Source organism: Scomber scombrus, chromosome 19, assembly GCF_963691925.1.
Source record: "Scomber scombrus chromosome 19, fScoSco1.1, whole genome shotgun sequence".
Taxonomy (NCBI): domain Eukaryota; kingdom Metazoa; phylum Chordata; class Actinopteri; order Scombriformes; family Scombridae; genus Scomber; species Scomber scombrus.
This window is the reverse complement of record NC_084988.1, coordinates 19,394,053-19,420,860: the sequence shown is the minus strand read 5'-3', so window position 1 is coordinate 19,420,860 and position 26,808 is coordinate 19,394,053. Positions and strand designations below refer to the sequence as shown.

General features: G+C 42.3%; 1 protein-coding gene across 3 annotated transcripts; it reads right to left on the bottom strand.

Annotated features, from left to right (window-relative positions):
- Nucleotides 1-1,696: 1,696 nt before the first annotated feature.
- maco1b (macoilin 1b) lies at nucleotides 1,697-26,738 on the bottom strand. Of its 3 annotated transcripts, none has more exons than XM_062440305.1 (11): nucleotides 26,335-26,738; nucleotides 24,941-25,082; nucleotides 23,254-23,380; nucleotides 22,067-22,190; nucleotides 21,204-21,382; nucleotides 19,551-20,115; nucleotides 6,219-6,377; nucleotides 5,667-5,849; nucleotides 5,401-5,521; nucleotides 4,254-4,428; nucleotides 1,697-4,164 (listed from the first exon to the last, which is right to left on the bottom strand). In XM_062440305.1, the coding sequence occupies exons 1-11, from the start codon at nucleotides 26,412-26,414 to the stop codon at nucleotides 3,962-3,964; spliced, it is 2,058 nt and encodes a 685-aa protein (XP_062296289.1). In that variant the 5' UTR covers nucleotides 26,415-26,738; the 3' UTR covers nucleotides 1,697-3,961. The 3 variants fall into 3 exon arrangements, with proteins under 3 accessions (XP_062296289.1, XP_062296290.1, XP_062296291.1); XM_062440306.1 differs by having other exon boundaries at nucleotides 19,551-20,112; XM_062440307.1 differs by having other exon boundaries at nucleotides 19,551-20,109.
- Between the last annotated feature and the right edge of the window lie 70 nt (nucleotides 26,739-26,808).

The window sequence follows — 26,808 nt, the reverse complement described above, 5'->3', positions numbered from 1 at the left end:
AGACATATTTTGACTTTTAAAGCAGCAGTAGTTACAGTAGGTGTGTTTGGGAGGAAAATCAATGACTTTCTGCTGGGAGAGAGAAGAGAGGCCCAACTGCACATTTCAGAGGGGGGCTCACGAGCAGGTACATCCATATGAGATGAGTCCTCACTCTGAGGGTTTGTATGAAAGACAAAATATACAATATTTATTTACACAAGTAAACAATATCGTAGCTTGAGCCATGTGATCGCAGTATATCTTTACACACACTGCTATTTACGTGCACAGTAAAGTCACTGAATCTTTATGATTATCTAAGAAAACCAGCTCATTTTAATCAGTTTCACTGTAATTCCATGTTTTCTAGAGGGAGAGACTCAGAGTCAGCTAGTGGAAAGTGTATTTTCACAGAGAGAATTGCTCACGGACATTATGTTAATTGAGTAGGTCAAGAGAAACGGTAGAGCCATGCCTGACGTTTCTTTTCTTCAAACAGCTGGATTTACTGTAGATTTCAGAGGCCGAACGAGCATTTGCAGGTACAGCTGTGCCAAAATGCCGACCGCTAGAAAAGACCTTTTTATAATCTGTTAATTCCACATGTTCGACTGTGCCAAACAATGTGGTGCCAAAAACTGGAACTGGAGGAGCAATAAAAATACAGAGGATTGAGTGTAAAATAAATGTATGCCTAACCTAGGCGGCGGTTAATGCAGAGAAAATGAGCTAGGAGCTTTGCCCACATTTGTCTCGCTGCACAAGTTAATCAAGCGCGTTTGGGGAAACCTGGCATGTGACAGAATGCTGAGCATAGGGGCTTCTTTCATGCATTGAATTTCAGTGTCCTTGGAAGATGGAGTTGTTATGCCCCCACCCTCCACCTCCCCAAAAAAATATCCAAGTGCATCAGATGAATTATCACTGAAATCAAATGGTGGCAGCCAGTAATTTGCTCACTTTTATGGTTGCAGTGCTGACTGAAATCTCAAGCCCAGAGGTCAGCAGATTGCAGAAAGTTCCCCATGGTGATTGCCTCTGAGTATGAAATGTAGACAAAGAGGAGTGTAAGAAAGATGTGGTTAAAAAGCCAGTTTGAACATTAAAGATTAACATTCCCCCTGGTCCACAAGGCCAAATTTTTTAACCTTACCAAACCTAATTCCACTCTGCCAGAGCTGCCAGATATCACTGTGGGAGAAACCTTGATTATCACCATGTTTTGACTAGCTGTGATTAGTGGTAGGCAAGAACATGTTATTATAAGTTCCTTTTGTTAAAGCTGAATGGGATTTTGCAGTCATGAAAAGAGGGAATTAGAGGTTCCTGACAGCGTTAATAACTAAAGTCTGCGTGGACAGAGATAATCTCCTTTAACCTGCTATATAGATAGATACTGCCTCCTAGTGGCGATAAAATGATAGTGCAGCTTGTAAATCTCAAAGATGGCTAAATTTATATTAGGTTTTGCACATTTTACATTTTATAATAGAGCTCATTCTCTTCTTCTTACCTCCCTTATATTTTTTAAAAATACTGTTACATTTTATTGCATGAGAGCTCGGTCACTAAAAAAAAAAAAAAGTTTTTTCAGAATGTTTGCAGCAAAAAGTTAAATGCATGCTAATCAAAGCTGACAAGTTGCTTTGAAACTTCTGTAGAAATGGTCAAAGTCACAGCAAAAAAAAAACTGAAAGTCAATTTGCAAGAAAATAATGTTTATTTCTTGTAAACCTCACAGAGCGAGAGCGCAGCCAAGGTCAGACCTGGGGAGAAACAGAGCAGTGACTGTGGGCATAGAAAACAAAACAAAACAAAAAAACAAACAAAAAAAACAAACACTTTTCTATACTTTCAACAATCCGTTGACCAAACAAGTGGCTGAACTGTAATTTACACAACATTCGTCCCCCCCAGGAGCCAATGACAGCAATCGAGCAACAAAAAAAAAAAAAAAGCTTCTCCATATACAGAAGGTGAAAACCACACGCACAACAATGACCATTTCAGATGATGGTAGAACCACATCGGACTCAAGCGATTTTTCCTCCCTGCAGGAAAATAACGATAACACCAGAAACAGGAATAAAGAAAACTTTTTTTTTTTTTTTAAACAGCCACTTGCCCGACAGTTGCAAATACTGTAACATTCACAAAAAGAAACTGGATTATTCTAGTCCCTTACTTTTTAACTGCTCAGTCTACTTCAAACAGGTGACCACTTTCTCTTCCTGCTTAACACAAACTTCCATTAAAAGTGATAATCAACCGGATATCTGACGAACTTGTCGGCCAAACGTATCTGCGGTACATTCTTGATCACATCTCGGAGAAACAAGCGCTCTGTTTCTTGGCACGTGAACTGAAACTGGAGGATCAATTAAATACAATTATTTTCAATGCAATATTAAAGAGTTAGCATTCCAAAGATTTGTCTTGTTTACATTGCACAGTTCCATCTTTACATTTTGTTTCCCTTTTCAAAAAACAGCATCTGTTTCCTACAGTGCAACTTTGAACTCAGAAGAGAAGAAAAAAAAAAGGTGGCAGCAGCTAAACTGAGGGTATTTGGATTTTAACAGCGGTAGAGATGAGCAGACATGTGATGAGCCGGAAAACCTGTGTGTAGTAGACTCTGCGGTGGTTAACATCATCTCCACATACTGACTATTGGCAATTGGATTTGGTGCTGTCCTGTGTATCTGTTAAATGTGACAAGTATAAAATGGACAAAAGCTGCCCTCAAGTGCTTCATCTTCCCCACCGGACTGGACATCAGTAGGGAGTCCGAAAGCCAAATCAGCATCCGAGGGCAAAACTTTGTTCCACTACGCAGGGTGGGGTCAAATTCTTGTCCTTTCAAGCTTAGCCAGATGCTTCGCAGCTCATTCAGAAGGGTTGGGTCGTATCTCATTATCAAACTCGCTCTATGTCCTCAACTCAAGGCACTGTGATCATGACGACCAATGAGAGACTACGCAGAAGAAGAGCTGTACACTTTGACACAGGCTTCTTCTTTTTTTTTACTGCAGTCATTCAACTCAAAAGCTCTTTCAGAAAATTAAGTGAGGGTGGTGGTGGTGGCAAACTGCTGTTTTCACTACTGCTGCTGCTGCTGCCTGGGTTTCATTTACTCAGCTGACTTATTTAAAAGGTCTGCTTCTGCTTACATCAAAAGAACTTTTCCCCCCAACTTGTTGTAATCAGCGCTTCCAGCTTGTTGAAATAAACACTTGACGCTTCGAGAGCAAAACGAATAGAACCACATGACCACATTTTTAAAATAAAAGACGCAAGCTTAAGAGCAGGGGTTAATTTGGCGTCTGATTGTGGATTAAAAGAATAAATTAAATACAAGGGGCGAGAGAGTCTGTGCTAACTTCGCACTACATTCCTCTGGTTGTACAGAAGTTGACACGCTATCTCGGGAGAAAAAAAAACAATCCGTCCAATAAATTGGGATCCAAGTCAGGCTGTATGAGATAAAGGAGAACTCTTGTTTTTCAAAAATTTTTAGGAGGGGAAAAAAAAAATCAACCTAAACAATAAAGCAGTTATTCCCCAGGACCAAAGAGCAGGTGACTGGATGCAGGTAGTTGCAGTGTTGGTGGGAAAAATGTAGAGCAACACCCTAGAGATGAAGATACATACCCGAATCTGTGAGGTTTCACTAGACACTTATGAGAAAAAAAAAAAGAAAAAAAAACTGGGGACTTCCTAGTTGACATGTGATGTCCGTTTAAGTTTTTTTTTTTTTTTTTTTTGTCTTTTGTTTTAACTACAACAAATACAGTCACACGATACAACATCCTTCTGACCTGGCGAGGAGAAAACGAAAAAACCCAAGAAAAAAAACAACGTTCTCAGCCGCAGACATGCCGAGCAGATTGGAAGGTGGTGGGCCTGCAGGTGGTGGTGGGTGGGGTGTAAAAATGATTTGGGGAGGAGGGTGGAGATGGGAGGGATGGGACGAAAGCGTTCACTTTTTCAGTGGCTGGTAAACGGAGGCGTTGGGGTCTAGGCCGGAGGGATTGGTGTCCATGAACTTGGAAGAGTAGTGGGGGGCCACGGGGTTCATGCTGCTGGTGTCGGCTGTGTAGGAAATGCTAGGCATGACGGCCATCACTTCGGCTATCTTCTGCTTCAGGTCTTTTATCTCCTGGTCCTTCTGAAGGATCTGACCTGAAAAACAGATGGACAGCAACATGTCAGTCGAAAGAAAGAAAGAAAGAAAAAAGGGAACTTTGAAGGTCTGTATTCTCAATCCTGACCTTGTGCAATCTCCAGTTGTCTCTTGGCATCTCCCAGCGCAGAGAACAGATCCAGTTTGATCCTGGTGTCTGCGCTCAGGCTGTTCTCCAGGTGCTGGGTCTTGTCCTGCATGGCTGACAGCGCTGACATCAGCACCTCTGTGTCTTTTTCATTCTCCTTGTATTTATGAAGCTCCTTAAAAGACGAGGGAGGAGGAGGAAGAGAGAGATATACAGTCAGGGTCAGCCCTGTGACTGAATGCTTTGGCACAATTTCAACTTTTGTAAATGGCTTGGTGAGCAGTGCGAACGCCGTCTCACATAAATATTGGCTGATATTTCCATTTTCCCCCCCGACAGATGCTAAACAACTTCCATAAACAGATGTGAGGTAGATTCATTCAGCAGAGCGTGAGGAGTAAACCCTGAGATAAATCAAGACTTAGGATGTAAATTAAAGTTGAATTTGAGTTTGCTTCACTGCATTAACAAGTCAACACAAATCCCACTACATAGCTGTGATGCAGTGATGTTAACCAACACAAATCTCTCAATGTAATACTGACCGGCTCTTCTTTGTATTTGCATATACAGTACTGTGCAGCAACCTGTTGCTGGCTGCTAAATTTTAGACATTCATTTTTTTGTTAACATCGGATTGTGATTTTTGTCTAACTTTTTTAATAGGAAAGGACAAGAAAATGTAACTTTTGCAGTCATATGCCAAAAATTATGGAGGTATTTTGAGAGTTACAACAGTAAAAATAGTTGAGGAAAAGAACTATTAAATATATATCCCTACCTGCTGCCATTCAAGTTGAATATTTACAGATTTTACACTCTTTTCACCCAACTTGAACACCACAGTAAATGAATCATGGTTATATTTATCTGTTTCACATTTTTCTTACATGAAGCCAGGACACACTTTGGAGCACTACCGATAATTTTACACATCGATTTCACCCTACTGTCAAAGCTCTTTGTAACCACTGACACATGCAGAACGGACAATGTACCAGACACTGAAGTAGATCCACATTTTAGGAATCAAAACTTTCATGACTCTATTAAACAAATCATACATTCTGAACACAAAAATCTGATGAGCATACACTGTAACTCCCCTGCTGCACCCAAATCTTTTGAATTAATTCACAACCCTTACCTGAACTTTCAAGTCAAGCTCTCGGATCTGGTCCTCCTTGAGCTTATTGTCCATTGTTAATTTCTTACACTCTGTTTCTAATTCAGTTATCCGCCGCCGCAGCGTGTCTGTGCACTCCCCTCTGACAAACAAAATACAGTCTATTTACTTTGATGGCAACAACAAATCATTAACACACACACTTTTAAAAGCTAAAATAAGAAAAAACAATGAATCAGGAGTGTAACAATCCGTTCTGGTCAACTTGATTCAAGATGTTATCGTACCTGGATGCTGCTGCAAGTGCTACTGCTCTGGCTGCTGTGGCCTCCTCCAGCTTCTTGCGCTTCTTTTCGTCTGCGAGCTGTTTCTCGGCGATGGCACGGGCCTCCTGCTCGGCTTTGAGCCTCTTCTCCAGTTGGCCAACTGCCTGTTTGTCCTTTTGCTTTGCTTGCACAGCATTATGAAGCCTTCAAGCGCACACGTGGACATAACACAGAATACAGCGTGTTAGAGATCAAGAAATAAAGAGGTGGAAGAATCTGTCTTTCCTAATGGTGCTTTTCTTTTTGAAAATAGAAGTGTGGACAGATTGATAAATCTGCAACAATGTCTAAGACTTTCGTAGCAAACATTTCCTGAAATAACATATAGAAATGTAAAGCTGTGTTGCAGTAAGTGTTGATGTGTTGATTTTTCTGCTCTTTTCCTGACAGTGTTTGTTTATACTGACATATAAACAACAGCACCCCCAGTACCCCTAAGCTTGTAATGATCTTGACCCAAATAGTTCACTTGCCTGACCTTTCTCAAAACTGCTGGATAGTGGATCCACTCACTTGTTCTGCAGCAGTTCGTTCTCCTGGCGCAGTTGGCTCAGCTCGGTGCGTACGGAGCGCTCAGCAGTGCCCAGCGAGCCGATCTGGCTGCGCAAGTCCTGCTCCACCTGCCGGCTGGCCTGCAGGTCCGCCTTCAACTTCTTAACGTCCTGCTCCAATCTATCCCAGGTGGGCAAGAACAGAGAGATGCCATGACATGCTACATACATGACAGTAAAAACAGTTAGGTGTATATAATTAGAAATACACAATTCCAGATGTTGTGGCCTGAAAGTCAAATTGTAGATTATGCACATGCTCAGTCAGACCACAGTAGCAAACAACTTCTTCAGCAAAGCAATGACTGAATTATTACTGCAGCCAAGCTAAAGCATGTTCACATTCATTTATAAAGGATTTAAAACAAAATAAAGATGAACTTAAGTTTTTAAAATCAGAGTAACAAAGAAAATTAAAACTGCAAGCAGTGTCGAAGGGCCCTCGCGCATCCACGCACGTCGGACTGTGGCGCAGTCGGAGGGCGCGCAGGTAGAGGTCTTCTTACGCAGGAACGTCAGTGCTTGTCGCAGTCGCAGGGCATTGACAGCAGCCATGTAAAGGTCTTTGCTCCTGCTGCTTCAATGGAACATTGTGTGAAGGGGGGTTAATGTCTCCACTAGATGGCACACCAAGACCAGAAATGAAAGGGGATAAGGTATTCATATAATGGTTAAACTTTGAAATCTTCCAGGGGGCGCTGTGGAGTCATTTTCTCACTTAAAAATCCCAAACTTTGTCAGTAGGCAATATGTGTGACTGTTGACGTATGTGTACAATTTGGTGATTCTGTGAAGACGGGAAAGTCCTCTAAAGGCAGAGGGAAAAATGGAAAATTGACGCAGGAAATGCACAATAACTCACTTCCTGTAAGAGCGAAAATTTTGAAAAAAATAATTTGGGGGTTTACCCAGGAGTGCTATGAGTCCTGTAAATTACACGAAGATCAGACAAAGTTTGTGGTCACATGACCTGCTGTTAGGGGGCGCTATGGAGACCCCTTGCCACATCCACCCCCAATGATGTTGAAATTGAAACGGCTTGAACAGGTGTGACATTTTACGCAGTGCATGTATAAACATCCGACAAAGTATTGAGGAGTTATAAGGAGTTGTTTGTTTATACAAACAAACGACTGCCACGCCCACCTGGTATAACGTAGGGAAAATCTGTTATCAAGTTTACATCATCAAGGTCTGAGGATGATACAGTTCTAATCTGAAGTCACTGCAGTTAAAACTGCAGGAGGAGTGCGTTATAGTACGAGGGCTGGAAATGGGGAAAATGGCGGCAAAAATTCACCTGTGATCCAAGATGGCCGACTTCCTGTTGGACTTAGGGTATGGGTCCAAGAGGCTTTTTTGTGCGTCTGGTCATGATATATATGAATCCTAAATTTCGTTCATGTACGTGCATGTAGAAGGCGGGGCTTCAACTTTTAATGTTCTAGGGGGCGCTGTAGAGTCATTTTGCCACTTAAAAGGTTGCGGTTATACCAAAAAATAATATTCGTGAGTCTTGACAAGTGTGTCCAATTTGGTGAGTTTGAGAGCTTGTCAGTACATCCTAGGTGGGAAAAGGCATTAGGGGGCGCTACTGAGCTGTTGGGGCAAAATATTGGGCAAATGTGGTATCAGATGAAAGAGCTCATGATTTGAAACCTACGTGGTAGGTTTCATGATTCTGTGAACATCATAAAGTCCTCAAAGCGGTATTCGAAAAATGAAAATCGCTGCACGCCACGCCGCGTGCACAACTTCCTGTTTGGTAAAAAACTTCCACAAAATTAATATCTACATGATCCGATGACAGCTGTAACATACTTAAATTTCATGCTGATCCGAGAGTATTTTTGGACACATGACCCGACGTTAGGGGGCGCTAGCGAGTCCCCTTACCACGCTTGCGTCCAATCACGTTGAATTAAATAAATTTACACCAGCTGCGACGTGTGTGCAGAATTTCATGAGTTTTCATGCATGTTCAGGCCACGAAAAATGCAATTCATTATGCGTCTCTTGAATAATAATAATAATAATTAAAACTGCAAGCAGTGTCGAAGGGCCCTCGCGCATCCACGCACGTCGGACTGTGGCGCAGTCGGAGGGCGCGCAGGTAGAGGTCTTCTTACGCAGGAACGTCAGTGCTTGTCGCAGTCGCAGGGCATTGACAGCAGCCATGTAAAGGTCTTTGCTCCTGCTGCTTCAATGGAACATTGTGTGAAGGGGGGTTAATGTCTCCACTAGATGGCAGACCAAGACCAGAAATGAAAGGGGATAAGGTATTCATATAATGGTTAAACTTTGAAATCTTCCAGGGGGCGCTGTGGAGTCATTTTCTCACTTAAAAATCCCAAACTTTGTCAGTAGGCAATATGTGTGACTGTTGACGTATGTGTACAATTTGGTGATTCTGTGAAGACGGGAAAGTCCTTTAAACGCTGTTGGAAAAATGGTAAATTGACGCAGGAAATGCAAAATAACTCACTTCCTGTTTGAGTGAAAAATTTGAAAAAATTAATTTGGGGGTTTACCCATAAGTGCTATGAGTCCTGTAAATTTCACGAAGATCAGACAACGTTTTTGGTCACATGACCTGCTGTTAGGGGGCGCTATGGAGACCCCTTGCCACACCCACCCCCAATGATGTTGAAATTGAAACGGCGTTACCAGGTGTGACATTTTACGCAGTGCATGTATTAACATCCGACAATGTATGGAGGAGTTATAAGGAGTTGTTTGTTTATACAAACAAACAACAGCCACGCCCACCTGGTATAACGTAGGAAAAATCTGTTGTCAAGTTTACATCATCAAGGTCTGATGATGATACAATGCGAATCTTAAGTCTGTGGAGTCAAAACTGCAGGAGGAGTGCGTTAAAGTACGAGGCCTGGAAAAATGCACCTGTGGCGGAAAAAATGCACCTGTGATCCAAGATGGCCGACTTCCTGTTGGACTTAGGGTATGGGTCCAAGAGGCTTTTTTGTGCGTCTGGTCATGATATATATGATTCCTAAATTTCGTTCATGTACGTGCATGTAGAAGGCGGGGCTTCAACTTTTAATGTTCTAGGGGGCGCTGTAGAGTCATTTTGGCACTTAAAAAGTTGCGGTTATACCAAAAAATAATATTCGTGAGTCTTGACAAGTGTGTCCAATTTGGTGAGTTTTAGAGCTTGTCAGTACATGCTAAGTGGGAAAAGGCATTAGGGGGCGCTACTGAGCTGTTGGGCCAAAATATTGGGCAAATGTGGTATCAGATGAAAGAGCTCATGATTTGAAACCTACGTGGCAGGTTTCATGATTCTGTGAACATCATAAAGTCCTCAAAGCGTTGTTCGAAATTGTGAAAATCGGTGCACGCCACGCCGCGTGGTCAACTTCCTGTTTGGTAAAAAAATTCCACAAAATTAATTTCCCAATGATCCGATGAGAGCTGTAACATATTTAAATTTCATGCCGATCCGAGAGGATTTGTGGTCACATGACCCGACGTTAGGGGGCGCTAGCGAGTCCCCTTACCACGCTTGCGTCCAATCACGTTAAATTAAATAAATTTTCACCAGCTGCGACGTGTGTGCAGAATTTCATGAGTTTTCATTTATGTTCAAGCCGCCAAAAATGCGATTCATGACACGGCATAAGAACGTGAATAATAATAATAATAATAATAATAATAATAATAAGAATCCTGGCAAAAGCAATAGGTCCCTCACTGACTTGTCAGTGCTCGGGCCCTAATAATTAAAACTGCAAGCAGTGTCGAAGGGCCCTCGCACCCCCCCGTTTACCCCCCCAATTGTAACGCCGTACGTGCACGTCGGTGCGTGCGGCGGTCGCAGGGCTGTCAAAACTGGCATGTAGATGTCTTTGCTCCTGTGCCTTTAATTGAACATTGTGTGCAGCTGTTAATGTCTCCACTAGATGGCAGTCTAAGACCACAAATGAGTCTGAGTGACTTCTAAGCAATAAGGAATGTGGGTGAAGGGTCAAAAAATCATTAAGATTGAGCATTTTTGCCTGGATGGCCGACTTCCTGTTGGACTTAGGCTATGGCTCCAAGAGGCTTTTTTGTGCGTCTTTACACTATACATGTGTTTCCCGAATTTGGTTTGTTTACGTCAATCTGAGTGGAGGGGCTTGATTTTTTAAATTTTCTAGGGGGCGCTATTAATCAATTTTTGCGTCGGCCATTTCCGCGCTCCTTAAAATATCAAAGTGTTCTCCGGATCGGACATGATTGCAAGTTTTGGTGAGTTTTGGGGCATGTTTAGGCTGTCAAAAAGGCGTACAACTATAATAATAATAAAAATTATCCAGATTGAAAATTTTAGCCTGGATGGCCGACTTCCTGTTGGATTTAGGGTATGGGTCCAAGAGGCTTTTTTGTGCGTCTGGACATAATACATAGGCCTTGTCGATTTCATTTTTCTATGTCAATGTGGAAGGCGGGGCTTAAACTTTGAAATCTTCCAGGGGGCGCTGTGGAGTCATCTTCTCACTTAAAAATCCCAAACTTTGTCAGTAGTCAATATGTGTGACTGTTGACGTATGTGTACAATTTGGTGAGTGTAGGAGTTTGGAAAAATGTACAAAATGGATAAAGGCATTAGGGGGCGCTATTGAGCTGTTGTGCCACGCCCAGAGGCAGTTATGGTCTCAAATTAAAGTGCGCCTGAGTGTGAACCTATGTGGGCAATTTGGTGATTCTGTGAAGATGGGAAAGTCCTCTAAACGCAGAGGGAAAAACGGAAAATTGACGCAGGAAATGCACAATAACTCACTTCCTGTTAGAGCGAAAAATTTGAAAAAATTAATTTGAGGGTTTACCCATGAGTGCTATGAGACCTGTAAATTTCACGAAGATCAGACAAAGTTTGTGGTCACATGACCTGCTGTTAGGGGGCGCTATGGAGACCCCTTGCCACATCCATCCCCAATGATGTTGAAATTGAAACGGCGTCACCAGGTGTGACATTTTACGCAGTGCATGTATAAACATCCGACAATGTATGGAGGAGTTATAAGGAGTTGTTTGTTTATACAAACAAACGACTGCCACGCCCACCTGGTATAACGTAGGAAAAATCTGTCGTCAAGTTTACATCATCAAGGTCTGAGGATGATATAGTTCCAATCTGAAGTCTGTGGAGTCAAAACTGCAGGAGGAGTTCGTTAAAGTGCAAGGCCTGGAAATGGGGAAAATGGCGGAAAAAATGCACCTGTGATCCAAGATGGCCGACTTCCTGTTGGACTTAGGGTATGGGTCCAAGAGGCTTTTTTGTGCGTCTGGTCATGATATATATGAATCCTAAATTTCGTACATGTACGTGCATGTAGAAGGCGGGGCTTCATTTTTTAATGTTCTAGGGGGCGCTGTAGAGTCATTTTGCCACTTAAAAGGTTGCGGTTATACCAAAAAATAATATTTGTGAGTCTTGATGAGTGTGTCCAATTTGGTGAGTTTTAGAGCTTGTCAGTACATGCTAAGTGGGAAAAGGCATTAGGGGGCGCTACTGAGCTGTTGGGGCAAAATATTGGGCAAATGTGATATCAGATGAAAGAGCTCATGATTTGAAACCTACGTGGCAGGTTTCATGATTCTGTGAACATCATAAAGTCCTCAAAGCGTTGTTCGAAAAATGAAAATCGGTGCACGCCACGCCGCGTGGGCGACTTCCTGTTTGGTAAAAAAATTCCACAAAATTAATTTCCCAATGATCCGATGAGAGCTGTAACATATTTAAATTTCATGCCGATCCGAGAGGATTTGTGGTCACATGACCCGACGTTAGGGGGCGCTAGCGAGTCCCCTTACCACGCTTGCGTCCAATCACATTAAATTAAATAAATTTTCACCAACTGCGACGTGTGTGCAGAATTTCATGAGTTTTCATTTATGTTCAAGCCGCCAAAAATGCGATTCTTGACACGGCATAAGAACGTGAAAAATAATGAATAATTAAAACTGCAAGCAGTGTCGAAGGGCCCTCGCGCATCCACGCACGTCGGACTGTGGCGCAGTCGGAGGGCGCGCAGGTAGCGGTCTTCTTACGCAGGAACGTCAGTGCTTGTGGCAGTCGCAGGGCATTGACAGCAGCCATGTAAAGGTCTTTGCTCCTGCTGCTTCAATGGAACATTGTGTGAAGGGGGGTTAATGTCTCCACTAGATGGCAGACCAAGACCAGAAATGAAAGGGGATAAGGTATTCATATAATGGTTAAACTTTGAAATCTTCCAGGGGGCGCTGTGGAGTCATTTTCTCACTTAAAAATCCCAAACTTTGTCAGTAGGCAATATGTGTGACTGTTGACGTATGTGTACAATTTGGTGATTCTGTGAAGACGGGAAAGTCCTCTAAAGGCAGAGGGAAAAATGGAAAATTGACGCAGGAAATGCACAATAACTCACTTCCTGTAAGAGCGAAAATTTTGAAAAAAATAATTTGGGGGTTTACCCAGGAGTGCTATGAGTCCTGTAAATTTCACGAAGATCAGACAAAGTTTGTGGTCACATGACCTGCTGTTAGGGGGCGCTATGGAGACCCCTTGCCACACCCACCCCCAATGATGTTGAAATTGAAACGGCGTCACCAAGTGTGACATTTCACGCGCTGCATGTATAAACATCCGACAATGTATGGAGGAGTTATAAGGAGTTGTTTGTTTATACAAACAAACGACTGCCACGCCCACCTGGTATAACGTAGGTAAAATCTGTCATCAAGTTTACATCATCAAGGTCTGAGGATGATACAGTTCGAATCTGAAGTCTCTGGAGTCTAAACTGCAGAAGGAGTGCGTTAAAGTACGAGGGCTGAAAAAATGCACCTGTGGCAGAAAAAATGCACCTGTGATCCAAGATGGCCGACTTCCTGTTGGACTTAGGGTATGGGTCCAAGAGGCTTTTTTGTGCGTCTGGTCATGATATATATGAATCCTAAATTTAGTGCATGTACGTGCATGTAGAAGGCGGGGCTTCAACTTTTAATGTTCTAGGGGGCGCTGTAGAGTCATTTTGGCACTTAAAAAGTTGCGGTCATACCAAAAAATAATATTCGTGAGTCTTGATGAGTGTGTCCAATTTGGTGAGTTTTAGAGCTTGTCAGTACATGCTAAGTGGGAAAAGGCATTAGGGGGCGCTACTGAGCTGTTGGGGCAAAATATTGGGCAAATGTGGTATCAGATGAAAGATCTCATGATTTGAAACCTACGTGGCAGGTTTCATGATTCTGTGAACATCATAAAGTCCTCAAAGCGGTGTTCGAAAAATTAAAATCGGTGCACGCCACGCCGCGTGCACAACTTCCTGTTTGGTAAAAAAATTCCACAAAATTAATTTCCGCATGATCCGATGACAGCTGTAACATAATTAAATTTCATGCCGATCCGAGAACATTTGTGGTCACATGACCAGACGTTAGGGGGCGCTAGCGAGTCCCCTTACCAAGCTTGCGTCCAATCACGTTGAATTAAATACATTTACACCAGCTGCGACGTGTGTGCAGAATTTCATGAGTTTTCATTTATGTTCAAGCCGCCAAAAATGCGATTCATTACGCGGCACTTGAATAATAATAATAATAATAATAATAATAATTAAAACTGCAAGCAGTGTCGAAGGGCCCTCGCACATCCACGCACGTCGGACTGTGGCGCAGTCGGAGGGCGCGCAGGTAGGTCTTCATACGCAGGAACGTCAGTGCTTGTCGCAGTCGCAGGGCATTGACAGCAGCCATGTAAAGGTCTTTGCTCCTGCTGCTTCAATGGAACATTGTGTGAAGGGGGGTTAATGTCTCCACTAGATGGCAGACCAAGACCAGAAATGAAAGGGGATAAGGTATTCATATAATGGTTAAACTTTGAAATCTTCCAGGGGGCGCTGTGGAGTCATTTTCTCACTTAAAAATCCCAAACTTTGTCAGTAGGCAATATGTGTGACTGTTGACGTATGTGTACAATTTGGTGATTCTGTGAAGACGGGAAAGTCCTTTAAACGCTGTTGGAAAAATGGTAAATTGACGCAGGAAATGCAAAATAACTCACTTCCTGTTTGAGCGAAAAATTTGAAAAAATTAATTTGGGGGTTTACCCATAAGTGCTATGAGTCCTGTAAATTTCACGAAGATCAGACAACGTTTTTGGTCACATGACCTGCTGTTAGGGGGCGCTATGGAGACCCCTTGCCACACCCACCCCCAATGATGTTGAAATTGAAACGGCGTTACCAGGTGTGACATTTTACGCAGTGCATGTATTAACATCCGACAATGTATGGAGGAGTTATAAGGAGTTGTTTGTTTATACAAACAAACAACAGCCACGCCCACCTGGTATAACGTAGGAAAAATCTGTCATCAAGTTTACATCATCAAGGTCTGATGATGATACAATGCGAATCTTAAGTCTGTGGAGTCAAAACTGCAGGAGGAGTGCGTTAAAGTACGAGGCCTGGAAAAATGCACCTGTGGCGGAAAAAATGCACCTGTGATCCAAGATGGCCGACTTCCTGTTGGACTTAGGGTATGGGTCCAAGAGGCTTTTTTGTGCGTCTGGTCATGATATATATGATTCCTAAATTTCGTTCATGTACGTGCATGTAGAAGGCGGGGCTTCAACTTTTAATGTTCTAGGGGGCGCTGTAGAGTCATTTTGGCACTTAAAAAGTTGCGGTTATACCAAAAAATAATATTCGTGAGTCTTGACAAGTGTGTCCAATTTGGTGAGTTTTAGAGCTTGTCAGTACATGCTAAGTGGGAAAAGGCATTAGGGGGCGCTACTGAGCTGTTGGGCCAAAATATTGGGCAAATGTGGTATCAGATGAAAGAGCTCATGATTTGAAACCTACGTGGCAGGTTTCATGATTCTGTGAACATCATAAAGTCCTCAAAGCGGTGTTCGAAATTGTGAAAATCGGTGCACGCCACGCCGCGTGGTCAACTTCCTGTTTGGTAAAAAAATTCCACAAAATTAATTTCCCAATGATCCGATGAGAGCTGTAACATATATAAATTTCATGCCGATCCGAGAGGATTTGTGGTCACATGACCCGACGTTAGGGGGCGCTAGCGAGTCCCCTTACCACGCTTGCGTCCAATCACGTTAAATTAAATAAATTTTCACCAGCTGCGACGTGTGTGCAGAATTTCATGAGTTTTCATTTATGTTCAAGCCGCCAAAAATGCGATTCATGACACGGCATAAGAACGTGAATAATAATAATAATAATAATAATAATAATAAGAATCCTGGCAAAAGCAATAGGTCCCTCACTGACTTGTCAGTGCTCGGGCCCTAATTAAAACTGCAAGCAGTGTCGAAGGGCCCTCGCACCCCCCCGTTTACCCCCCCAACTGTAACGCCGTACGTGCACGTCGGTGCGTGCGGCGGTCGCAAGGCTGTCAAAACTGGCATGTAGATGTCTTTGCTCCTGTGCCTTTAATTGAACATTGTGTGCAGCGGTTAATGTCTCCACTAGATGGCAGTCTAAGACCACAAATGAGTCTGAGTGACTTCTAAGCATAAAGGAATGTGGGTGAAGGGCCAAAAAAGCATCAATATTGAGCATTTTTGCCTGGATGGCCGACTTCCTGTTGGACTTAGGATATGGGTCCAAGAGGCTTTTTTGTGCGTCTGGACATGATACATGTGTTTCCCGAATTTTGTTTGTCTACGTCAATCTGAGTCGAGGGGCTTGATTTTTTTAATTTTCTAGGGGGCGCTATTAATCAATTTTTGCGTCGGACATTTCCGCGCTCCTTAAAATATCAAAGTTTTCTCCGAGTCGGACATGATTGCAAGTTTTGGTGAGTTTTGGGGCATGTTTAGGCTGTCAAAAAGGCGTACAACTATAATAATAATAAAAATCATCCAGATTGAACATTTTAGACTGGATGGCCGACTTCCTGTTGGACTTAGGGTATGGGTCCAAGAGGCTTTTTTGTGCGTCTGGACATAATACATAGGCCTTGTAAATTTCATTTCTCTATGTCAATGTGGAAGGCGGGGCTTAAACTTTGAAATCTTCCAGGGGGCGCTGTGGAGTCATCTTCTCACTTAAAAATCCCAAACTTTGTCAGTAGTCAATATGTATGACTGTTGAGGTATGTGTACAATTTGGTGAGTGTAGGAGTTTGTGAAAATGTACAAAATGGATAAAGGCATTAGGGGGCGCTATTGAGCTGTTGTGCCACGCCCAGAGGCAGTTATGGTCTCAAATTAAAGTGCGCCTGAGTGTGAACCTATGTGGGCAATTTGGTGATTCTGTGAAGATGGGAAAGTCCTCTAAACGCAGAGGGAAAAACGGAAAATTGACGCAGGAAATGCACAATAACTCACTTCCTGTTAGAGCGAAAAATGTGAAAAAATTAATTTGAGGGTTTACCCATGAGTGCTATGAGACCTGTAAATTTCACGAAGATCAGACAAAGTTTGTGGTCACATGACCTGCTGTTAGGGGGCGCTATGGAGACCCCTTGCCACATCCACCCCCAATGATGTTGAAATTGAAACGGCGTCACCAGGTGTGACATTTTACGCAGTGCATGTATAAACATCCGACAATGTATGGAGGAGTTATAAGGAGTTGTTTGTTTATACAAACAAACGACTGCCACGCCCACCTGGTATAACGTAGGAAAAATCTGTCGTCAAGTTTACATCATCAAGGTCTGAGGATGATACAATGCCAATCTGAAGTCTGTGGAGTCAAAACTGCAGGAGGAGTTCGTTAAAGTGCAAGGCCTGGAAATGGGGAAAATGGCGGAAAAAATGCACCTGTGATCCAAGATGGCCGACTTCCTGTTGGACTTAGGGTATGGGTCCAAGAGGCTTTTTTGTGCGTCTGGTCATGATATATATGAATCCTAAATTTCGTTCATGTACGTGCATGTAGAAGGCGGGGCTTCATTTTTTAATGTTCTAGGGGGCGCTGTAGAGTCATTTTGCCACTTAAAAGGTTGCGGTTATACCAAAAAATAATATTTGTGAGTCTTGATGAGTGTGTCCAATTTGGTGAGTTTTAGAGCTTGTCAGTACATGCTAAGTGGGAAAAGGCATTAGGGGGCGCTACTGAGCTGTTGGGGCAAAATATTGGGCAAATGTGATATCAGATGAAAGAGCTCATGATTTGAAACCTACGTGGCAGGTTTCATGATTCTGTGAACATCATAAAGTCCTCAAAGCGTTGTTCGAAAAATGAAAATCGGTGCACGCCACGCCGCGTGGGCGACTTCCTGTTTGGTAAAAAAATTCCACAAAATTAATTTCCCAATGATCCGATGAGAGCTGTAACATATTTAAATTTCATGCCGATCCCAGAGGATTTGTGGTCACATGACCCGACGTTAGGGGGCGCTAGCGAGTCCCCTTACCACGCTTGCGTCCAATCACATTAAATTAAATAAATTTTCACCAACTGCGACGTGTGTGCAGAATTTCATGAGTTTTCATTTATGTTCAAGCCGCCAAAAATGCGATTCTTGACACGGCATAAGAACGTGAAAAATAATGAATAATAATAATAAGAATCCTGGCAAAAGCAATAGGTCCCTCACTGACTTGTCAGTGCTCGGGCCCTAATAATAATAAGAATCCTGGCAAAAGCAATAGGTCCCTCACTGACTTGTCAGTGCTCGGGCCCTAATAATTCCGGCAATTACAATAGGTCCCTCACTGACTTGTCAGTGCTCGGGCCCTAACTATACATTTATGCTTCTGAGAGTGTGGTGATGTAATTATTTCTTACAGGAGCTGAAAGTGAAGCTTCACAACAGTTTCTAATAGTTTCTGCTCTGAGGAAGGAAACATTACCAGCTGTAGTCAAACTTTAAGCATTATTTCTAAGACAGACTTTGATTTGATGCCACAGATTTTGTTTTAAGTGTGCCTTTTTTTAAATCATCTGTCATCTGAGAGTCACAGAGAAAAAATCTGCGACAAAAATTAAGATTGCAAAATGTAAAACCGCTACCAAAATTAGACACACGCATCAAGGAGGCTGTAAGAAAATGACACACTGCACATTATGCCAAATTATCTGCCACCATCAACTCTACAATAAACCTGTTTTTACACCTGAGAAATTAATCATAAAATAAACCAAAATCTCTTCTTAAATCAACATTTTCAACACCCCCAGTTCAATTAAATCACACCATCATGAAACTTGGCCATTACTGACGGTTTGCTTCGTGCAGTTGTTCCATCATGAATGGCCTTAAATGGGGAGGTCAGAAGTTGATCAGCAGATTTGGGGCAAGATTTGGCCATTTTTTGAAGCCTGTGTAAAAGCATGATACATTTTTTGTCGTCTATGTACACCAGCTGTTAAAAACTAACTGGTGCACTCAATGGGGGAAAAAAAGGAACAACATAGTTTATGAGTGAATCATAAAATAAACAGCAGCCAGCCAAAGAGCCAAAGTATGGCAGCAAGTGATGCAAGAACAACCAAACAAACACACAGCAGGGGTTCCCAACCTTTTCCAACTCAGGGCCCACTTGAAAATCTCAAAAAATGTTCGCGGCCCACCTCCGACCCAATAAACAATACAGAGGCCAAATAATGCGTTCTAAGACCATTTTTATATTTTGATGAGAAATATGGAACATGCAGGATGCGCCACAGTGCAGGGAGCACTTGTTGAAGTGTAATGTTAAACCTATAGGAACCACAGCACAATTTTATGTTTTCTCTCAAGTGAACAGACAGAGACAATAACACAAGGGCATAGAGAATTTAATCATTTTAATATATTTTAAAAGTAATTTTGTTTTAACAAACATTATTCATATATTATTTTATTTTTATATAATTACCTTTTTATTTTTTTTTATCCCCCCCCCCCCACAAAAATCATACTATTTTGAAAATGATTTGACGGGCCACTTGCAATACCTTCGCAGCCCACCATGGGGCCGCGGCCCATAGGTTAGGAATGACTGACATAGAGCATGCCACAACTGCAACATACTCAGCCAGCCCAGCCAATATATTGGTCAGCTGGTAATTTTGGCCCATCACAGATATATCAGTAACGGCGTATGTGTTGTCCGATATGTGCCAATACTTTTTTTTTTAAAGCTATATGGGCAGCATTTTATGTATATTTGACCCATTTTCTTAATTCATGTTTAATATACGTAAATGTTTTTATGTTCTGTGTTTTTTTTATATTCTGTAAGATTGGTCGACATATCAATATCACAATTTTTTACTCCCCAATATCAGTATTGGCCCCAAAACTCCTCCATCAGTCGATCCGTAGTATGTACATGTCTGTGCGTGTCTCTTACCTAACAAGTGCTTCTGGCTTGCTCAGCTGGTTGTTGGGGATACAGTTGTCTGTGGGATCCCTGTGTGAGCCACCTGATGTCCCCTTCACTGCTAACTTGTGCTTCTTCTCGTTCTTCGCCATGGAGGAGGAGGATGAGTTAGAGGAGGGCACACTGCCATTGGTGGCGCTGTGGCCGCGGGGCGAGGAGTTGAGTGTCGCGGCATTGCTGCTAGCATTTTTGTAGTTTTTGGAGGAGGAGGAGGATGAGGAGGAGCAGGAGGAATTATTGTCCTCTTTAAGCAACAGGTTCTCTGTGCTGCCCAGCTCTGTGGTCAGTCTCTTGTTGTTCATATGGTTCTCCATATACTCCATCTCCTGGAGTTTAGAGTCCACTGATGACGGCAGGATGCTGTTGCTGTTGTGCTGTTTTTTAGCCTCCCCACCACCTTTTCCATCTTTCCCTTTTTCTCTATACTCTAGCTCCGGCAGTGGTGCCGATGTCTTTTTATTGGCGGGTGCGCCATTCTGTGACACTGGAGGTGTGTCCACTTCAGATATTCCTTTAGCTGCTGCTGCTGCTGCTGCTGTCCGAACAGAGAGAGAAGTAATAGAGATACACATGAAATACATATAATCTTATAGATCTCCTATAGGCCTCAAACTTTTATTGACCAGTGTGTGATTCTCTATCACATCCTATTTGAAAAATGACTGTGACCAGTATGAGCAGTGAAATGTGTGAAATGGTCAGATAGCTGCACAACATGACCACCCTGCTTTGTTGCGTCTCAAGTGATCTTTTTCATATTGGTTGTGTAGTCACAATTTTCCACCAACTTTTCCACGTATAGGAAAATTAGAGCCGCTTTCAAAGGTTTGCATAATCACACAATCAATCACACCCAATGACCAAGCCTTATGATCATTGTGTGCATAGTTTGTTTAAAGTATTAGCCAGGTGCACCTGCAACCACAGACTTTGGCTAGAGAAAGTGTTTGCTCAAGTCATGTTGGCTTGTTTGACGAAACAGATTCATGACAAAACGCACAAGAACTTGATAAAAGTTTTGTTTGTAGGATCTGTATTTTTCACCATCATCAAATTGAATGATTACGACTGAAATCTCCTGGAAACTTTCTACACAGGTCCAACGAAAAACCATCAAGAACAAAATAAAGCTGTGGATGATTAGGATTTTAACCAACTTTACACAAACTAAGACACAATTCAAAGGCACAGTAATCTGTATTAATCAGGCCTTCATGTACACCACGAGTTGCACAAAATAACAGCGTCACTTCAAAATTTCTCACGGTTGGAGCAGAGCTACACCAGACCACAAACACTGTGTTTCTCTGTACTATGCGGTCACTTGCTGCTCTATCAACAGTCTCCATCAACAGTCTGGACTGACAGATCTTTCAACCACCCGATCCATGAGTGTGTCACCACTGACTCACAGTAGCAAGCTAGCTAAACAGATGGTGATAAGCATTGTTTGTTTAATAGAGAGCAACAACATAACACCACATACACTTAAAGAAATCTCTATTTTGTGACTTCTACCTGTCAAGTTAACAATATAATGTGACTTTATTGTTCAGTTCTAATAGAGAGTGCATGTGAGCCTCAGATTTCCTGAGCCAGGTGCTTCGTGTGCATGAATCTTACCTTCCTCTGCTTCTCGCTCTTGCCTCTGAAGCATCTGTTGCTCTGGAGGCAGAGCCTGCTGCAGGAGCTGCATGTAAAACTCGTTCTCTTTCTGCACCTCCTTCTGCTTCCGGAGGCGCATCTTGTAGCTTACGTAGCTCTTAAAGCCGAAGCCCAGCGTGACCACTGGGTAACCAATGCTGCGGAGGTGGACACAGGACGTACACTCATAAGTTTACTGTTTGGTTATAGATCAAAATCACTAAGTACTGATTCAATAAAGGAGACACTTTAACATCCCAAAAAACACAACATATTATAAGTTAACACAGCAAAATCCAGATCAAGGGGTCTTAGATTCAAATTATGGACTCCTCTTAGCCTTGTGCAGTATATGAATGTATACTTTAAAGGTTAAGTAAGTAAAATGCTTATCATGTCACTTCATAATAGAGTTTGGAGAGAACTGAAAGGAAACTTCAGATCCTTGTTTTTTTAAACACAGAGACCATTACTAATAATACTGTAACACTATTTTCTGAAAGCCAACAGCTAACATAACATAATACAAGTGACAGAATTCTTGCATCTTAGTAAAGGAGAGACACAGTTTTATGTTTCCTACTTGCACAGCAGACATATTTAAGGGAATTTCCTCAGATTCACCATGAAAATGAGTAGAGGCATGCGGCCCACAATGTAACCAATCATGTGACATTGAAGATGAAGTATAATTCATATAACTCTGCCTCTGGTCTGCATCGTTCCTCCACGCGGCGCTGACACATTCGCAGCAGACACTAAACCGAGACGTGCCCTTCAGTCATGGCGCGTCGTGGTCTGCGTTCCACCGCCTCTAGTAAACACAGAACACAGTGGCTCACCAGTGTGCGGCAAAAGGACGACACAGGTCCACGTGGAAGTTCTTCAGGTCTTTGAATCTGATGGCTGCCTCTATGTACACGAAGAGGATCCACAGAGACACGGTGGGCAGACAGACGCCTCTCTCTGAGGAAGCGAAGCAAGGCGAAGGTGTTAAAAACCGAGCATTAAACCTCATTGTTTACTTCCTGTCTCGGATGATACTGCCTGAATCATAAGTAGATGCTGCATTCACAGTTCTTATAGGTCTTCAAAGTGTTAAAACAATGTATATGAGCTTGTTTTTCTAAGACCTACTTTTAGGCAAACACTGCTGATCTTGGCCAAGTGCCCACTAGATGATGTGACTGTCCCAAACTAATTTCTTAGACGTTGGCAGAATCATTAGACTTGATTAACACAGATCTGTCCCTTTCCCTCTCTCTCTCTGTCTCTCTCATACAGACACACACAAACAGTAAACTTCTGCGGTCACCTCCCCATGCTGCACCATTACTGAACCAGGTGCCAGAGGTCATGACACAAACACGACCCCATTGTCTTCTTGGCTGTAATTAAGTCTGACGCTTTCACCAGCGTGCTATGGAGCGCTAAGAGATATTAATACTCCCATGACCAATGGATGTGAATGTCACTGGTGAGTAAAGTTTGATGGCTCAGAAAGGAACTGGGGACCATACCATGTTCCTCCCTCCCCCAACTGGCACTAGGATTTCAATCTGACACCTGGCCTTTGGTCAACACAGGGAGGATACCGCTAAATCAGACTGACAACTAATCCGCAGCGTGCGGCTCACTTACACACCATGCTAAATTCTAAGAAGCAGGCCTACTATTTGTAAATAACATTACATACAAACACACGGCATTGTGCAACACTTTTCACACCCACCATTCCCTGTTGCATGAAGTGGAAGAACAACAACTCAAACTGCTACAAGTTTAAATGTTAGAATTAGTTTGATCTACGACTGAGAGCCACAGCAGCTTCTTCCTTCCTTCGTTTGTTTAGATGATTAAACAAAACTAATGTAGATACAAAGGTCGTACCCTCGAGGTTGCTTTTCTTCCCCATTTATGAGTCTCTTGCAAATCATTAGTCAAGTTAATTGCCGGCATTTATTCATTTCTTGTATGCAGTATTTAAATGAACAAATATCAAGACACCCTAACCAGAGGAGAGCCTTACCTGTGTGCCAGACGTACTGCACCCACACATAGGTACTGGCAGCGAAGAACAGCCATTGTACAGGGATGAAGAGGAGGCAAATGATGTCCGAGGTAAACGCCACACACACAAAAAATACTGAGAAGGCCTGTTGGGGAGAGGAGAGGAGGCCATGATACAACAGCAACAGGCAGGAGAGATGTAGGTTGTTTGTAGCTAGGCAAGTCAACACCACAGGACTGCTAATAAAAATTCAAACTAAGACCAAATCTTGATTTGAATCATTCCCTGAAAAGAGATTAAATAAAAATGGGAACTGGTTGATACAAAGGCTGAAAACTGTACCGTGAATAGTTACACCAATGTTACATTTTCACTTCTCTCTTTTTGCATGTCTGTGACACAAACAAATACACGCACACCTACACAGCAGTTTTCAATAAACAACAAGCTGTTCGACATCAAAGCAGAACCTAAATCTATGACAGATTAACACTAGCATACAACATTTAGACACTATATACCATGAATTATAACAGGCAGACTGATGACCTGCAAGCCTGATCATATCTGTGGTTTGTACATCATGTCTTGTTATTTTTTAGAGTTTGATAGTTCTCAACTGAAGTGACATAAAACTGGCTGAAAGCTGGAATTTGTTAATGGTTGCTGCAGGTACACAGTGGATAATGCATTTCAGTCTACCTCTGATATTTATAGGTAGCTCTCTCCTGTTTATGTGTCCTATGTTGTTTCCCAGGTTCTCGTGAAGTTTATTCTTATTATGCCTGTCTAAGAATCCATGTAACCATCTTGTGTTTCTGACTCTTTTACTCCATAATCTCTTTTTCTCTTCCTAATGAACTTAATACTGATTATGTTTACATGCAAACAAGAAATTATTTTATTGGGGGAATTCTGGTAAGACAAGAAATCAGAGCTCTGCAATAAGTTTGTTACTGTCTAATCCATGTTTTATCTGCAGCTGGTCAGCAAACTGTCTCTCCCCTGACCCTGTATGATATACATGAATGAATAAAAGCTGATCTATTCTAAGTCTATAAGCATCAAGTTGTTTATTTCTTGGTTGGACTTATTGGAGTCGTGGTGCAATTATAAGAGAGGTTCTATAGAGTGACACAGAATAAAGGCTTAATTTCAGTTCCAGTCTGATTTTGGATATTATTACTTTGAATATATACACTGAAGAAAAATATAAACGCAACACTTTTGTATTTGCTCCAATTTTTCATGAGCTGAACTAAAGATCTAAAACATTGTCTATATACACAAAAGACCTATTTCTCTCAAATATTATTCACAAATCTGTCTAAATCTGTGTTAGTGAGGACTTCTCCTCTGCCAAGATAATCCATCCCACCTCACAGGTGTTGCATATCAAGATGCTGATTAGACAGCATGAATATTGCACAGGTGTGCCTTAGGCTGGCCAACAAGTCGTGTTTCGCAAACAAAAATCTGTCTTAGCTTATCAAGCTATTGTCAACTCATTCTTATTTGCATGGCGTTTAAGAAATACAGTTCAGCACAAGTAACCTGGTTACTTGCTTAAGTACACATCTAAATGTAATGACTAGCACACAATGAGTGTCATGAGAGCGGAAAACAAAATGTTGACGTAGCCATCTCTAAGACTCATGTTCTATGTTTATGAAAGCATATTTAATGACAAGATGTAGACACTCACCAGCCCCTGGTATCTAAAGGAGTCGTACACACTCCGGATGAAGAGCCAGAATGGCCAGAGGTACTCAAACCTAAACTCCAACACAAAGTCTGCCAGTAGCACCAGTGCCCACACCACCAGGAACTTCAGGTACAGGAAGGTACTATAAAAAAAAGAACAACTATTGACACAAGGTGTTTCAGAGCACAATAACCTGTGTTGTTTTTCATATTGACAATGTGACTGGTGTTGACAAGCATTCTCTTCACCCTCTACAGTCAGTAGATGTGAAATCATAATGTTAGTATATCAGAGATTCAGCTTCATTCTGAATGTGTGGGGGATGGATCTAATGTTAGATGTGTAGCAAGTCTGGTGCTTTTTCCTGCTGTTTGATAGATTAGATGAATGCACTGCGATCAGTAGAAGTGGTTTATGATATGAAATGCAACCGGACATACATACAGTACACGTACAAATACATGAAAAAGAGTTGAGTAAGCATTCTGTATGCACTTTGATATATTCTTACATGACTATATGCTTTGAAAATTTGAACATGACTACATGTTGGGTTGTGGAGGTGGTGCATACACTTGACGTTGTTGTGATGTGTATTCTATATTTCCTGTTTTACAATCCGTGTCAGTAAATATATATGATGACAGATTTTAGATAGACAACTGAGACCCAGAAAGTGGCACAGCAAGGGTTGTTGTTGTTTGACTTCGGAAACATGACAGTTTTGTGGTGGGACACCTGTTCAATAATTCAAGAACTGTTCCACATCTGTAGGTCTAAATGCCACATGTGTAACTGGTGCTCTTTAGCATTTGTTGTGTCAGATATGTGGGAAGTGTCAGAGAGGTCAGACCTGTAAGGTGTGTCTGGTCAGGACAACCAATCAACTTCCAAGTTGTGCAGCAGAAGCACCACACAATCTCACTGCTGTCTTATCATCTGATGGTTAACATTAGCTGTATCATTATTTAATAAATAAGGCGCATGTGGTGAAGTTGGCAACGAGCAGACAAAGCTGCTGGTGCTAGCCCCTTTAAGTTACCCTAGCTAAAAAGCACAGCGGCTAATTTTAACGCGGCTGGCGGTTGACAACAGACGTGAGCAAAGTGTAGTCCGTGTTGTTTAATTAGTATCCAAATATCCGCTACAACTCATTTTCATACGAGGACACTGAAAGAGTGAAAGAGACCTTGTGACATGATTCAAATACAGGCTGTTTTGGGGCCTAGCGCTACGGCTAGCTTAAACGCTACCTGCTAATGTATAACAAAAACATGGCAGTCCCCTGACATAAATAGTTAACGTCAGGAAAGTTTCATGTTGTGCAGCTTTCAGGCCATGTGCATTCAGTGTCCCCGTTATTGTGGTGAGGCGCCAGTGTGCATGTAAGTTACCTGCCGTATATACCCTCGGTGATTCGGTTCCGTTTTAACGGCCGTCGGAGTTTGCTGCAGTCCGCATTGCGCCGCTTCATCCTCCTCCTCTTGGCTTGGGCCTTCGAGTAACCGCTGTAATCTTATCCAGTTTTCTTGTGTATACGGACAAAGATAATAAATGAAGTGCCTGTGGTGTATGTCGCTGTTATTATCCCCCCCACACTGGAAACAAAGAAATAAATAAAGGACTCTATTCGGGAACCTCCTCTTTTTCTGTTAGCGCAGGCTCAATAAAGCCCGAACCGCGCTGTGTTTTAGTTGTCAGACGGCCCTTATATCCAACCAATCTTATCCGCCGAGGCCTCTCTGTTTGACGGATACGAAGATGGGCCATTAACGTAACGCTGTGTCCGGTCGCTCAGCTCGCCTCCACCAAAGACAAACAGGGTAGCGAAAGGATGCGAGGGCCGCTGTGAGTGGGGCGTCTAGACG

What these genes read in the sequence shown, in the direction of transcription:
- maco1b (XM_062440305.1), bottom strand. Translation starts at nt 26,414, where the DNA reads ATGAAGCGGCGCAATGCGGACTGCAGCAAACTCCGACGGCCGTTAAAA. An exon ending in ACCGAGGGTATATACGGCAG is followed by an intron (nt 25,083 to 26,334) that starts GTAACTTACATG and finishes TTTTTTTTATAG; the next exon opens with TACCTTCCTGTACCTGAAGT. An exon ending in AAGCCAGAAGCACTTGTTAG is followed by an intron (nt 6,378 to 19,550) that starts GTAAGAGACACG and finishes CACCTGGGATAG; the next exon opens with ATTGGAGCAGGACGTTAAGA.